This window comes from Rhinichthys klamathensis, unplaced genomic scaffold (assembly GCF_029890125.1).
Source record: "Rhinichthys klamathensis goyatoka isolate OS25496 unplaced genomic scaffold, OSU_Roscu_1.1 h1tg000021l_1, whole genome shotgun sequence".
In the NCBI taxonomy this organism is placed as follows: domain Eukaryota; kingdom Metazoa; phylum Chordata; class Actinopteri; order Cypriniformes; family Leuciscidae; genus Rhinichthys; species Rhinichthys klamathensis.
In genome coordinates this window covers 3230751-3245856 of record NW_026606572.1, presented here as the reverse complement: position 1 = coordinate 3245856, position 15106 = coordinate 3230751, and the positions used below count along the sequence as shown (strand labels likewise).

General features: G+C 36.5%; 1 protein-coding gene across 1 annotated transcript in view; it reads right to left on the bottom strand.

The window, feature by feature from the left end:
- Positions 1-14834, bottom strand: part of dars1 (aspartyl-tRNA synthetase 1) — a 33071-nt gene extending 18237 nt beyond the window's left edge. The window contains exons 1-8 of the mRNA XM_056241773.1: positions 14690-14834; positions 10840-10942; positions 9912-9941; positions 9178-9235; positions 8395-8487; positions 5303-5405; positions 635-737; positions 242-322 (exon numbers count right to left, since the gene is read on the bottom strand). Of these exons, the coding sequence (XP_056097748.1) occupies positions 242-322; positions 635-737; positions 5303-5405; positions 8395-8487; positions 9178-9235; positions 9912-9941; positions 10840-10942; positions 14690-14712 (594 nt within the window). The 5' untranslated portion in view covers positions 14713-14834. The remainder of the gene's footprint in view (positions 1-241; positions 323-634; positions 738-5302; positions 5406-8394; positions 8488-9177; positions 9236-9911; positions 9942-10839; positions 10943-14689) is intronic.
- Between the last annotated feature and the right edge of the window lie 272 nt (positions 14835-15106).

Below are 15106 nucleotides of genomic sequence, written 5' to 3'. Positions count from 1 at the left end.
GATACATAGAACCGTTGGGTGAAGCGGTCATAGCCGTGTTTTATCGTGAATAAAGCACAGCTATTGACCAATCAGAATCAAGGATTGGAACTAACCGTTTTATAAACTGTGTAGTATGCTTGCATTTCTTTTAACTCAACATGTCTAACTGAACTTGGACTCGTATCGTATTATCGTAACACTGAACTGAGAGAACATTTTTTTAATGTTTAGTTGGGTTTTGTTCTTGACCGTTTCTCACCTCATCTCCTTCTCCCTCGGGCCTGACAGCGTCTTCTAGCTGAAGGGGAAGTCTGGCCTCAGACTGGCTGATCACAAAGATCTAGGACAAAGACACAGCAAAGAGAGTTTAAGCTATGCAGCTTTAACACAAGACTCCTCAACAAAAACAAGCTATCTAGCAGAATGTCTAAGCTGCTCTTTTCAGTACAATGAACGTGAATAGTGACCTCAACTGTCACTGGTCCCCATCCACTTTCACTGCATGAACTACAGGAGCTTGTAGACATTGTGCTGTGGTGAAAGATACAAAGATCCTATATTCCATGATGAGGATTGTTTCCAATTAAACTTTCAATATTTACAGAGAACAATCAGATGTATTCTTTTAATCGAGTACGTCTTTGATCTCTACCCTCTCAACATGGAGCTCCACATCCTGCTGTGAACAGCTCTCGATCTTCTGCTCAACCTTCTTCACCACAGCCTCCACGTCAATGATGCTCTCCTTCGTGAGGCTGTGAATAGAAAAATACAGCATGAGGATGAAGGGGAAAAACGCATTTGGACAGCTGACATGAAATGAGGCCGCAGTGTCCTGAAAAATCAAAAACTGCACTCCAAAAGTGATTACAAATATATATTCATAAATCTTGTATAAACATTATATATACAGTTTTATGGGTGTTTTAGAGTTCACACTACCATTCAAAAGTTTGGGATTGGTATGATTATTATTTTTTTAATTTAAAGATGTCTGCTCACAAAGGCTGCATTTATTTGACCAAAAAAATGCAGTAAAGACTGTAGTATTGTGAAATATTATTACAATTTAAAACATTTTTAATAAAGTTTCAAATGTAATATATTCCTGTGATGGCAAAGCTGAATTTTCAGCATCATTACTCTAGACTTCAGTGTCACATGAATCTTCAGAAATTATTCTGATATACTGCTCAAGAAACATTTCTTATTATCATCAATGTTGAAAACAGTTTATTTTTCTGAAAACCGTGATAAATATTTTCAGGATGTTTAGAGGAACAGAAAAGTCCAAAGAACAGCAGTCTTTACTGCATTTTTGATCAATTCAAACAATAAAAGTATTACTTTGTTTAAAATAAACCCCCTTACTGACCCTAAACTTTTGAACGGTAGTGTACAGAACACTTGCTCTTTTAAAAATGAATATGAATGTCCAAAAAAAGTTTTCTTTTTTTATTTTAGAAAAACTTTTTTTAAGACTTAATGATAAGTCTTAGGTGTTTTTCAAACAACTTTTAGAATAACACATGAAACAAAAACTTCATGGAAACTCATGAGATCACATTGTTAGGCAACAGTATCTTCGCAATTCTTTTTTGTTTTTAACTATTTCACACGTGATATACACAGTTCTCCTTTTCACAGTTCAAACAAACATTGCTGTTGTGAAGACGAACCACATCACTTTTACTCTGGTTAAACAGTATGTATTTTAAGTTCTTTACATCACAAACCAAAAGGTCACAGGATTCTCACCACCACAAATACTGATTCACCTAAAGATGGAAATAATACCATTTACTAAACCTCTTCGCATTCCAAACGAATATGTTAAGCATTGTTTTTTTCAGTGAAACACAATATTTACTAAAGCTTGACAGACAATGACACTTTGAACTATCATTCAAGATATGTCATAAAATTTAAAATAATGTCAAACCGGTCTGGAACGACATGAGAGTGAGAAATTGACCACTTTAATTTTGGATGACCTACTCCTTTTAGTGAAACAATATTAGATTGGCAAGTCTAAGCCATGTCATCTCTCTAAGGTCAAACGTAAAAGCGACGGCCAACTGTCTGCTGGAGAAGCAGACGGCACAAATTGAGATTGCAACCTTCAGCTCTAGTCATTACAAAGGAGTAATGAGAGACCAGAGAGAGTGAGAATGAGACGCGCCAGTCCCTGCCAGCTGCTGCTCAGAGAGCGGCCACATCGCTCTGGGATCAGTTCTGCTCACACGGCTCTCTCAAACAATCTCCATACAGACACTCTTCATAAGTCCTGATTAAGTCTGGTTACTGAACACTAAGCCGCCCATGATGGGCTCTGCATTGAAAGGACACTGGGCTGAAGAGAGAGGTGGATATAAAAAGAGGATTACACAGAGAGCCATTGTGTTTGACCTGCCCTCTGATTGAGCTCATACGCTTTTGTCAAACAACATTCGATTTCAAAACTAAATTTACTGAAGAAGATTAGCCAGCACGGCTAATAATTAAGATAGAAAGCTATTAGTTAGTTTCAAATATGAGTGATTGTTTCAGCGATGGAGACTTCGCATCATCTAGGGTGATCTGTGCTTCAAAGAACTTGTGCTTGTCTGTAGAGTTTGAGGTGGAAAGGCTCACCAGGAAAGAAACTCTAATCAGGGTCTGGAGCATCCTAGGTTCAGGAAGCAATGCTTAATAATCTTATTATACACAGATATGGCACGAACAGGAGGTGGTGTAAAGAAGCATGTAAAATTACGGTGGACATCAGCACTGAGTGGCTTTATAGCTTGGTTTGTATTCAAGATAAATTTCAATACATACAAAGCAACCTTCTACAATGAGAGTAAATCAGTCACATATGCGACCAAATTTCATGAGGCGACTAAAAATATCTTTAATTAGCCAATGGATAGTAAATTGTACAATTACAGTCGCCTGTCGGCAAAAAATAAGTTTAGAGCAGATATCATTTCATTGCCTGCTGAGCTTTACACACCGTCGCTTGGCTAGAGCGCCCTCTGTCGCTTTCTCTCACACACGCGCACTCAACCGTGAGAGAAAGAGAGCACATGAAGGGCTCGTTGACTGAACTGTCACTGTCTCGATCGGACCAGTGCTGCTACGTCGTCATGAAAGTTTATCATTTGCACACGTTTTTAAGCCTTGCCAATTTAAACATTCAAGCGCCAGTTTTGTGTGCGCAAATTGCACATCCGAAGCTGAATTGAGCTCTCCTTCACGTCTTCTTGCGCTTGAATGGACAATTTCACACAAAATTTTATGTCAAAATGCCCATCTTGGTGAGTATTCTAGTAAACATAGTCGGACAGGTGTTAAGTGAACATAAACAGTTGAGAAATAAAACGCATGTGTAACAGTATCAGTATATTGGATCAGTGCAATGTGCAATATATCTTAAAGTGACAGCAGCCTAATATTGCTGCTGCTGCTGCCTGTGTTTTTAATGTTAATCAAACAACAGACTTACGGCATAAAATCACTCAATCTTCTTGACTGAATAACTTTTGTAACTTTCATAAGGATTCATCTATATTTAATTCAGAGTGAAAACTATGCTGTGTTATTGTACATGTAATTACTTTAATCAATTTCTGTACATAATATACTTAATCTGTGTCTAACTACTACCTGAAAAACCTGAAAAGCACTGTAAATTTCATTTGCATCTTTTTTCTGTTGTTTATTTGTGCTATTGCTTGTAGTTTGACTATTTGTTATTCATTTTATTACAGACTGTTTAGTTGACTTTTACAGTGTGTGAAATTTATATTTTATATTATATTTATGTTGAATTTTTTTCATTTGCATTGCATTATGAATGGTAGATTCTACCATGGTAAAAGGATTTGAAAATAATCATGTAATGTGCACTGTAATGCATCCAAGTTGATTATTGCTTTTATAAAACATTGTATTTAAATATAAATATTTACAACAAATAAATAGAATATTTCTGCCAAGTAACATCAAATATAATATAAAAATTCATTAAGTTTAATTAAGCAAGTTTTTAAATATTTCTTTGAACACGACCCTGAACTGATTTCAAATTCAAAACTATGTATTTTACAATAGGTTTTATTATTCACCCTGCAATGATACTTGCATGATATTTTTAGTCAAAAAAACTGAATAATGAACCCGTTTTAGGAAATGTGAGCTTGCTCTCAAACAGAATTCCAGGTAGACAATAGACATGGGAAATGTGCATCTTAGCGTAAGCTGATATTGATCTACATTACTTTCAAATATACCACATCATTACTTTAGATAATTCTGGTACTCTAAAATGTTTATTAACAGGTACATAAATCAAATAAATGAGGTGTTTGATGGAACAATTTGGGTGTGCTGAACATGCTGCAACAATAAAAGAAAATGGCATTTTATGTGGCAACTAGATTATTTCTTTAACATCCCCTAACTGAAACTCTCCAACTGTTATGTTACTCCACAAACATTTACGTAACACACAGAGAGAGGAAGTTTCTCTACAAAACACAAAATCTGCTCCAAAGATTTGCGATGTGTGGAAACGCTCATCTAAGATTTCTGCTGAAGTGAAATCTTTCAGTTAGATAACAAACAACCAAGAGCACAGATATCAACCAGGACCCTTTGAGTCCAGAACAATTACATTAAAACGCAAGCAAAGGGAAACAAGATCAACAGCGTAAGGAACTGCAAAGGAACTCCCCAGACCACAACACCCTTCCTAATTCACGACTGATAAAGTGAGTTTAGCCTCCATTTAATGCTGCATGAGCAAACAGAGGATGTTAACACGGTTAAGCAGCAAACCCCTCTGACCCTCTTAAAAGACTGGAAGTGGACTTGAAAACAAAGTGACTTGTCTACCATATAGTCATGAAAGCTTCCTATCTGATGAAACATTTTTAAACATTCACATTTCCATACGTCCAGACTGAGCCAATAATAAATAAGAAACTAACTGGCAACTCACGTGCCATTGTATGAAACGAAAGGTTTCAGTGTTGTATTTGTGACTGGATGTTGGTCCTATTGTCCCACAACCCTCTATTTGACCCCGAACCCAGAGTCATTCATTCAGGCCAGACTTTAAAGTAGATCTCTGTCTCTCTGATGTATCTACTATTTGTTGTTTTAAGGGGAACGACCCATTACGGTGTTGAGGGAAAGCTGTTTCCGACTGCAAAAATGGAGCTTTTGTTCTGAAGTGAAACTTTATCGATCGCCACTAAACATGGTAAAATGGAATGAGTCGCCAGGACTTCACTTTTCCCACCATTGTTTGACAGGAAACATAGCCTATACTCACTTAGCTGCAAACTTGACCATCTGCTTGCTCGCACGTTCTCCCACGGCGAGCAGGGCCTGCACGGTAAACTGCTGGTGACGCAGGACCAAGAAGCACTGTTTCCCTAGAGGAAAAACAACCTGTCAGTAAACATACCTCAACATACCTTAAAATCAGGGTGGTTGTTACTGTCCAGGACAAAGAGCCCACTAATAACACATAACACTACTGTTCAAATGTTTTAGGATTTTTGTTTTTAAAGAAATTAATACTTTTATTCAGCAAGGATGCATTAAATTGTTCGAAAGTGACAGTAAAGACGTATAACGTTACAAAGGATTTCTATTTAAAATAAATGCTGTTCTTTAGAACGTTCTATTCATCGAAGAATACTGAAAAAACTATCAGTTTCCACAAGAATATTAAGCAACAACTGTTTTCAACATTGATAATAATAATAAATGTTTTGAGCTCCAAATCAGCATATTAGAATGATTTCTGAAAGGATCATCTGACACTGAAGACTGGAGTAATGATGCTGAAAATTCAGCTTTGCCATCACAGGAATAAATTACATTTTAAAAATATATTAAAACAGAAAACTGTTATTTTTAAATTTTGATTATTTTTGATCAAATAAAAGCACCCTTGGTGAGCATAAAAGACTTGACTGACCCCAAACATTTGAATGGTAACGTAACACAACACAACATCATAATAATGTTCACTTTCACAATCCAGCCCCCAAAGGGATCTCACTCTGCATGTGTGCTACATCAAATTATATTTTTGGCAAATGCCGTTTCCTGTGTCTTTGCAAAAACTAACACATTCATGTAGTAGATGGTTTCTGACCAGAACTGCAAGAATGAGTGCATCAACAATAAATATTAACCAATTACTGGAGAATATTTTCATATTAAGACAGTCAGTGCCAAAGACACCTCTAACAAACTAGGATTAAAGTCTGAGATTATTGTAGAGCAAGCTGGTTCAACGACGCTAGTCAGAGGAGTTAAATAAAAGCACCAAATCTACTGGCACCAATCAGCAGTATCAACAGACCGGACGTCTCTTTGAAAGACACAATGTGCGTAGTCCAGACTTGTCACCAAATTGCTAATCAGACACCTTGAGAATGAACAAACTCTGATTTGTGTGAACCTGACACGGATCAGGTCAAGATCAGAGACCACCCAGACTCTTTGAAGTCCCCCTCAGTGTTCAGAGCCTGACAGATAGTTAAAAACAGAGCAAATCAGGATGTTGTTGTGCTAAAGGACATTCTAAAGGACTGACAGAATGAAGGAAGCTGGAGGTTAAATGATTCTTGACATGGAAGTTGTCCTGGAAGGAAATGTTAGTGATATAGCCATAATACATGGTTTATTCATTACTGCACTCTTAAACCAGACTTGTACGTGCGGACCCTATCAGACTTGGAGTGTGTGGGAAAGACAGGGGAAGCCACAAAGTTTCACTTAAGCTGAGGAAACTGAACAGTTTCTATTAAAGACATTTATTATTAAAAAAAATGCAACCACAGGAAGTGTTTGTCAGTTTTGTAGTGAAAATGGCCACTATTTTTACAGGCCTCCACCTCCATTGCAATTCATCCAAATATAAATTTGGCAAAGATAAGGCACATGTTGGGGGCACCCATATCCCCTATGGTCCTCATCACCTGCATTAAACATGGGTGTGGAAAGACATGCCACATTTTTAAATAATTTCCATGTAAATACCCATGAAGCTGTGTTGACTATGTTACTGTTTGTCTTTGTTCTGAAAAGTTATATAAAAATAAAGTAAAAAAATAAATAAATCATGGGTGTGGAAAATTACCTGGGAACTATTTTTTGTCATAGTAAATTATTTGGCGTGATTATTTAATCGTGATTATCATGATTATTATTTGGCGAATGTGCATTACATCCACCGAGGAACATAATAAAATAAGTCTAGATTTGAAGTTGAATACTGACATATAGCTTACTGCATGCTGTGCATTACATATGCATTTTATACTTCAAAAAAAGTATATGAAGAAGTATGCAACAATAAACGTTTCAATCAGTAGTATGCTACATGTTCAAAACTGACACTATCAAAGTGGAAGGGTATTTTGGGTGCACTCCACTGTGGCATGACAAGCCAACGAATGTAGTGTGCTCTAATTGCATACTTCACATTTTATCCATTTTAATAGGTCATTTGGTTATTTCATGTGTATAGAAAATGTGCTGTTTGTACACAATGGCTATGTTTAAAATAAATTGTAGTGAATACTCTTGTTTATTCAGTGAGTGGCAACATGTTATCAAGTTGTTTTGTATTGTTAATTCAATTTTGTGTAAAATAGCTTAATTTTTGGCAGTCTGATTGAATAAATCAATACAGAGATCATAATAGTGGCAGACATTACTTCCTGTTCACTTGTCGCACTAAGAATGGAAAGTGCATTCTGAGAAACTATTCACATTCATATTTTGGTAAGTGCAGGAAAGTGCAGTCATGTTGACAAAATTTTACGGGCAAAGAAAGTCCATTGTCCATTATCAACAGTGTAGCGATGGATGAAGAACCACTTACTCAGAGGTCACTTCCAAACTAAGCAGCTTTATAGTGGCCGTTCAGACTTGCCTGTTTAAATTTAATTTAAAATTTTAATCCAATGCAAAATCCGCGTGAAGAAATGATTTGCCTCGTCTGAAATTCCATATCGAGTGGATTCCTGTTCAGATGACTGCATTTCACATTACATAATTTTGCTGTGTAGGTAAATGTGACTGCACCACAAATCATCAGGGTATTATATGACTTTTGAACCTTCCCAGTATAAATGATGTGTACTCTAACAACAGCATGCATAGTATGGCAGGATGCTGTTCCAAATCTTTCTTTATATTCAACCGTTTGAGATGACACAACCCCATTTTCCGTACCTTTCATTATGATAATGACTTTTAAGTTTTTATAAATTGCAATAATATGTCAGTAATGTCAAATATGAAACCCTTGAGCTTTAGTAAGAGCAGCTTCCACGTGTTGAAATGAATTGAGCAACACTTCCAGCAGCAGATGAGCTTGTGTAACAGCGAGGAGGAGCTTACCTTTAGCTCTGCTGGTGTGAATTCTGGCACGCACCCAGATCTGCTGCTCTGCCTTCTCGGGTGTCAGGTCCTGGACACGCACCAACGCCCTGTCTGCCTCCATCCAGGAGAGAGAGAAAGACAGTCTCAGAGAAAAGACATCAAAGACGACAGGCCTCCCCCCTTGTACACAGAGCTCCACAAAGACATTCACTCGGATTACAAAGCCACCGGGAGGAGGGCTAATAAATATGAAACATAACAAGCCCCGTCTGAAAGGTGACCATCACGTGAATTCTACTCCGTTTTGACAAACCCAGTGTCAACCTGCCTCCACTGACTCACATTTTGACTTTATTAAGAGGCAGCGGAGACGGGGCGTTCCCACTTAGCCCCAGTGAAAGTGCTCAAGGCTTTTGGCTGATCCAGAATCCACCCACATGAAAGCTTCGTCTATCTCTGCCCGAGAGCAATGCTGGTGGGAGACGACTTTGTTCTGTAGCAGCAGGGCTTAAAAACTCGAAGCCGGACAGTTGGGAGTGATGTCAACCTAACTCCTCATCCGAGATTTATCTCATACTGTTATTCAAGACTATTATGTGTGACAGCGAGGGGAGGAACATCAGGGAGAGCTGAAGGGGACGTCAGGGAGATCCCGAAAGCTTTATATCATCTCTTAAGCTTGAAGACATTCCTAATTATCATTCTATGGCTAATTTTGCACAGGAAAACCTGTCTATCTTCATCCTGTGGGAGCGAGATGCCCTCCTAAATCTCCACTTAAAAACTGAGAAGGACACTGACCCAGTTTCTGCTGGGATTGGACCATAGGAGAGATCCCATAGCGATCCTTGGCAAAGTCCTGAAAGGAGAAAAGAAGACAGGGATGGTAATGAATTTTAAAGGGACAGTTCAGAGATTTGTTTTTAATTCTGTCATCATTTATTCAACTTCATGTCATTAATCCATGTGACTTACTTTCTTCCTTGAAACACCAAAAGAGAACGTTTGAATGGGTACTGAAGCATTCAAGTTTCAGGAAAGATGCAAAAGTATCACAAAAGTATCATAAAAGAAGTCCATATGAGCACTTTATCCCAAGTCAAACAGACCAAAATTAGTTCATTTATTCCAAATTTTGAATACTGATAATCATCCACTCCAGTAAGCTGCTAATTTGAGAACCTGGTGATTGGACCATGGTTCATCAATTAGTTGAATGTGAGAACAAGATCAGTTCAATTCGTGAACAAATCTTTCAGACTGATTTTGTGAACTGGATCAACAGATTTACTGAAAAAGTTCAAACTCTAAAGAAACAAATAGGGTTATGTTAAGATATTCAGTGAGTAATGACTTGCATGTATGTTTCTCAAACAAAGCGCTAATGTTTTCAGAAATTAGTCATATGGACCACTTTTATGGTGCATAAAAAAAGTCTAGTTCCCATTCATTTTATATATATATATATATTGATTTATTTGAACTGTCTTTTAACATGTGAAATGTGATATTCAGAATAAGTGAACAGTACTTACATCCTCATCAGCATCCTGCTGCTCTGCGGCCTGAATCAAACAGAGGAACTGATTTCAATAAAACTTCAACAGTAAAGGGAAAACAGACCCTCCTCAGTAAGGGCTAACATCAAGATAAAACACATGCTGATTATTCTGTAGAAAGGCAAACTCTGCAAGTTCACAAAACACTTATTTCTACAAGTACACTAGAGTTCTAAAATTTCAAATAAAATTACAGTTTTGCAGTAGTGGATTCTGTGTAAATTATTCCAAACAATGCATTAATTTAATGATTTGTTCTGCTTGTTTCTGACTTGTTTAATGAATCTTGTGTACTTGAGTGTCAATCACTTAATCATCAAAACATTCCACAAATGCCACAAAAAAACTGTTTAGTCAAGACTTTAAGATTACAATATTTGAACACGGGTATTTTTGGATGCTTTGCACGGTTTTAATTTATATACATACTTGTTATTATATGTTGTTTTGTTAAATGTATTATTTTATTATTATTTAAATATATATGTGTGCGTGTGTGTGTTGGGTGTATGTGTGCGTGTATATATATATATATATATATATATATATATATATATATATATATATATATATTTTTTTTTTTTTAAATATATTTTTTTTGCTACAATCCCTCTGTAAACAACTGTTATTTTATTTAATTCTTTAATAAAATACATTTTAAAAATAAATATTTTAAAAAGCCAGTACATTATTGAACAAACTGTACTTCTGTACCTTACAGCCTCAATTTCATTCACTTCAAGTGAAATAACAGATGGTTGATTTGACTGTTTAAAATATTGGGGAAACATTTTCTGCATTCAGAAACGGCCCTGTGTTTGAGCATATATAAACAGATTTGTAAGAACAGGAATTTGCAGAACAATAGAAGCCCAGAACAGCGGCAGGGTTTGTGTCGCCTCACCAGCTTGGCCTGTTTCTCTGCCTTCTTCGCTGCTTTCTCTGCTTCCTTCTGCTGTTTCTTCAGGCCTTTCTTGGACTGGGCCTGCTGCTCCTCCTCGCCAGCTCTGAAACAGGAAGACAACAAAAAACAGCTCTGTCAAACTTCCATCTACCTTTTTTTAGTTTCCTTCCGGGAAGCTTTTCTAATAGATGGGGGCGGAAAGCATTCCAACCAACAGTGTCCCGCTGCCTTTTTAAGTTGCTGTGTCTTTCATCTATTGTTGCAGCATGGCCAAAAAAACAACAGAGGCTAAATTAAACTTTCATCAGTGATGTTTGCTTATGCTCCTGTGGTCTAGGTAGTCCAGTTATAGCAGTACAGGAAGTGTGATGTCTGTCTACTGTAATATCACTCACGCGATATGACTGTCCCATACTGTAACAACAGACTGATATATACACTACCGTTCAAAAGTTTGGGGTCGGTACGATTTTAAATACTTTTAAAAGAATTCTCTTCTGCTAACCATGGCTGCGCTTATTTGATTAAAAATACAACAAAAATCAGTTATAGTATTAAATATTATTCCAGTGTAAATCAGCTGTTTTCTGTGTGAATATATAGTAAAGTGTAATTTATTCCTGTGATCAAAGCTGAATTTTCAGCATCACCGGTGTCAGTGTCTTCAGTGTCAAATGATCCTTCACAAATCAGTATAATATGAGGATTTGATGCTCAAGAAACATTTATTATTATTATCAATGTTGAAACAGTTGTTGGTCTGTCAGTTGTACAGTTTTTTTTTTTTTTTTAGGATTCTTTGATGAATAGGAAGTTCAAAAGACTTTTGTAACATTATAAATGTCTTTACTGTCACTTTCGATCAAATTAATTATTCCTTGATAAATAAAAGTATTGATTTCTTTCCTCCAAAAAATAAAAATAAAATTCTCACTGACCCCAAACTTTTGAACGGTAGTGTATATATTTACATGGCACTCACATGCCCAAAAAACATGGTAATATGTGGTAATTCATTTTAATACTGTCAGGTATTTCATTCACATGTTTTAAAGAAATTAACACTTTTATTCAGCAAGGATGCATTAAATTGATCAGACGTAACAGTAAGGCATTTATGTGTATAAAACAATTCTATTTAAAATAAATGCTGTTTTCTGAAAAAACATCATGGTTTCCAAAAAATAATAATCAGCAGCACTACAGTTTTCAACATTGATAATAATAAGAAATGTTTCTTGAGCAGCAAATCAGCATATTAGAATGGTTTCTGAAGCATCATGTGACACTGAAGACTGGAGTAATGTTGCTGAAAATTCAGCTTTGCCATCACAGGAATAAATTACATTTTAAAATATATTACAATAGAATAGATGACAAATTGTAATAACATTTCAAAATATGACTGTTTTACTGTGTTTTGGATTAAATAAATGCAGCCTTGGTGTGAATAAGAGACTTTCAAAAACAGACCCCCAATCTTCTGCTGACAAAATGTGAGAAAATTGAGAATATATATAATACACAAAAACCATCTTGACTTTTCTGGGCATCTCATTCACTATTATTACATATACTGGACATTGGCCACTCTGTTCTCTATTAGCATTGGCAATAAAAAAATAACAGACACTAGCTTATTTCCTCTAAATGATATGGCAAGAAACAAGCTTGTTTAAAAAGCACTTATTTAGATACTAGCCTATTTGTCTTGGTATAAAACTTAAATCAATTACTCTTAAAATACTTTCCTTATTGGCATTAAAACAAGAGTCCCTGGGTCATCATTAGGTTAGTTCAGACACTTGGCTGACCAAGTCCATTAACCAAGTGAGTCCAACATTTACCAAGACTTCCACCCATCCATCATTAGTTAATATGGCAGAGATGGATTACCAAGAAGTACAACAGTTATTAAAACAAACACAATTACACTGAAACCCCAACAATACGTAAACTGATCACAGGGCATAGGCTAATGGAAATGACATGCCCTTGTGATCTCTATTACCATTTTAAACTCTCTGCATATAACACATGGTTCCCGGCTTACAGGACTTACCAACCACTTTAAATACGCCCCGTTACAAATCACTCATTTGCTAAATTTAAATTCAGTTCTCTCTCGATGGATGTTAAATATGGCATTGCAATGAATGCCACCATTTAACCTGAAACCACAAGAGTAACAGGTGGTCAACAACACGAGCAGGACAAGCCCATCCTCCACCTCCAGACATTTTTTATTACACTAATTGCTCCAAACAACAGAACAAAACAAAGAAACTATGAATCCAGTGCATACTAGTCTTGCTCTTTATCCAACTCTGATCTACAAAGCACCCCTAAAAACAGCAGAATTTGGGCAGGCGACCATATGGCAGCCCTCAGGCAACACAGGATCAAGTGCCTGTGCACACACAGTGCTGCAGAAGTTTAAACAAAACGGATCTGTGGATGTCTTCCCAAGCACTACCGCTGCCAACAAGGCAACAATGATCCAGCCGCAGGCACTGCTGAGGCCTTAACCGTGCCAAAGTGGGCAATAAACAACCCCACTCCCCCCTCAATATTATGCATTAGCACGTAATGCAGCGAAGGACGTAAAGGGCCACAGTGAAGGTATGACCAGTTTTCAAGGGAATTCACGGATGACGGCCTACCAAAGCATCACTGCAATTTCTGCTCACAGGAAATTGGAAGCACTGGGGCAGATAGAAGAGAATGAGAAGGCTGCCGATAATTAAAGGCCTGTGCCAGATTTGGGGTTATGTATTTACACAGAAACACAAGGCCCGGGGCAGAGCAGGGATATAAAAATAAGGGTGGAGCTTTCAGATGCCCTCCACACCACTCCAGACAGCAACTGTGATCATATGAATCATCAAATTACGGTTTATATAACCATAAACAGTATGTTCAGGTAACACTGCTTTGGGAAAAGCATAGCATTATTATAGAAATAATCTATAATTACAATTCAACTGCTAATAATTAAAATTAAATGATCAATGTATTTGCCGTTTTCAATTACATTTCTGCGGTTAAAACTGCAGCTCGTACTTTCACTTTGTAATTGAAATGTGACTTTCACTTTGTTTTCTGAAAAGTAAAAGGTCATGTTGGGTTCCAAAACTGAATTAATTTCTATGATTTTTCCAACTTAAATACTAGAGAGGCATTTTAACAAATCATATTATATAAATTGCACATTCATATTTTTTTATTATTATAAACAACCATTTAAAAGTTTGGGGTCAGTATGATTTTTTTTTATTTTTTTTATTTTTTTAAAGAAATGAATACTTTATTTAGCAAGGACAAATTAAATTGGTCAAAAGTGAAAGCAAACGCATTTATAATGTTACAGCAGGTTTCTATTTCAAATAAAAGCTGTTCTTTTGAACTTTCTATTTATCAAAGAATCCTGGAAAATGTATCACGGTTTCCACAAAAATATTAAGCAGCACAACAGTTTTCTGCAATAATGTTTCTTGAGCAGCAAATCAGCATATTAGAATGATTTCTGACGGATCGTGTGACACTGAAGACTGGAGAATAGTGTTATTCTTCTATACATCCCCAACTAAATTATTAACACTAGATATTTCACAGCTAAAAGTCACCACTGTTGCAAAAAGATTATCTAGAATTTCTAATATCTTGTCTAACTCCAATTGTCATCCATTAAAGAGACTATTCAGCTGTCATAGTTAAAGATCTCTAAACTGCTGATGCAATCAGCTGCAACTCTATTAGACTGAGCTAGCAGCAAGGCAAGCTAATAACGTTAAATGCCATGACCACAAATAGTTAACATCCGACGAAAACAATGAGATTGTTTTCTCACCCTTGTACATTTTCTTTAGTCATAGTTCAGCTTCAGTCGGGTGTAGTGAAACAAAAGCGCTGAATATTTAAAATTTCAGCTGTGTTGATATGCAATGACAGCCACTGGGAACGCAGGACATGTGAAAAAGAGGTGGAAGTGTTTTGCTGTTACACATTCACAACGTCCCTGCTAATCCGTGTAGAACACGTCTCCACATAAAAGGTTCCTAGTTACTGGTTTAACCGCGCGCGATCTCATTTAAATTTGTCCACTTTAGATATCCTTAGTTCGTCCAAATAAAATAAAAGTGCAATAATACATGATGTCCAGTCCAGCATAAAACAAAAATCACATTCTACTACATTATTGTTCGGGGTTAATAGGTGCATATACTGTATCTATAGGATCCTGGTGTGCGTGCGTGTCTGTGTTGCG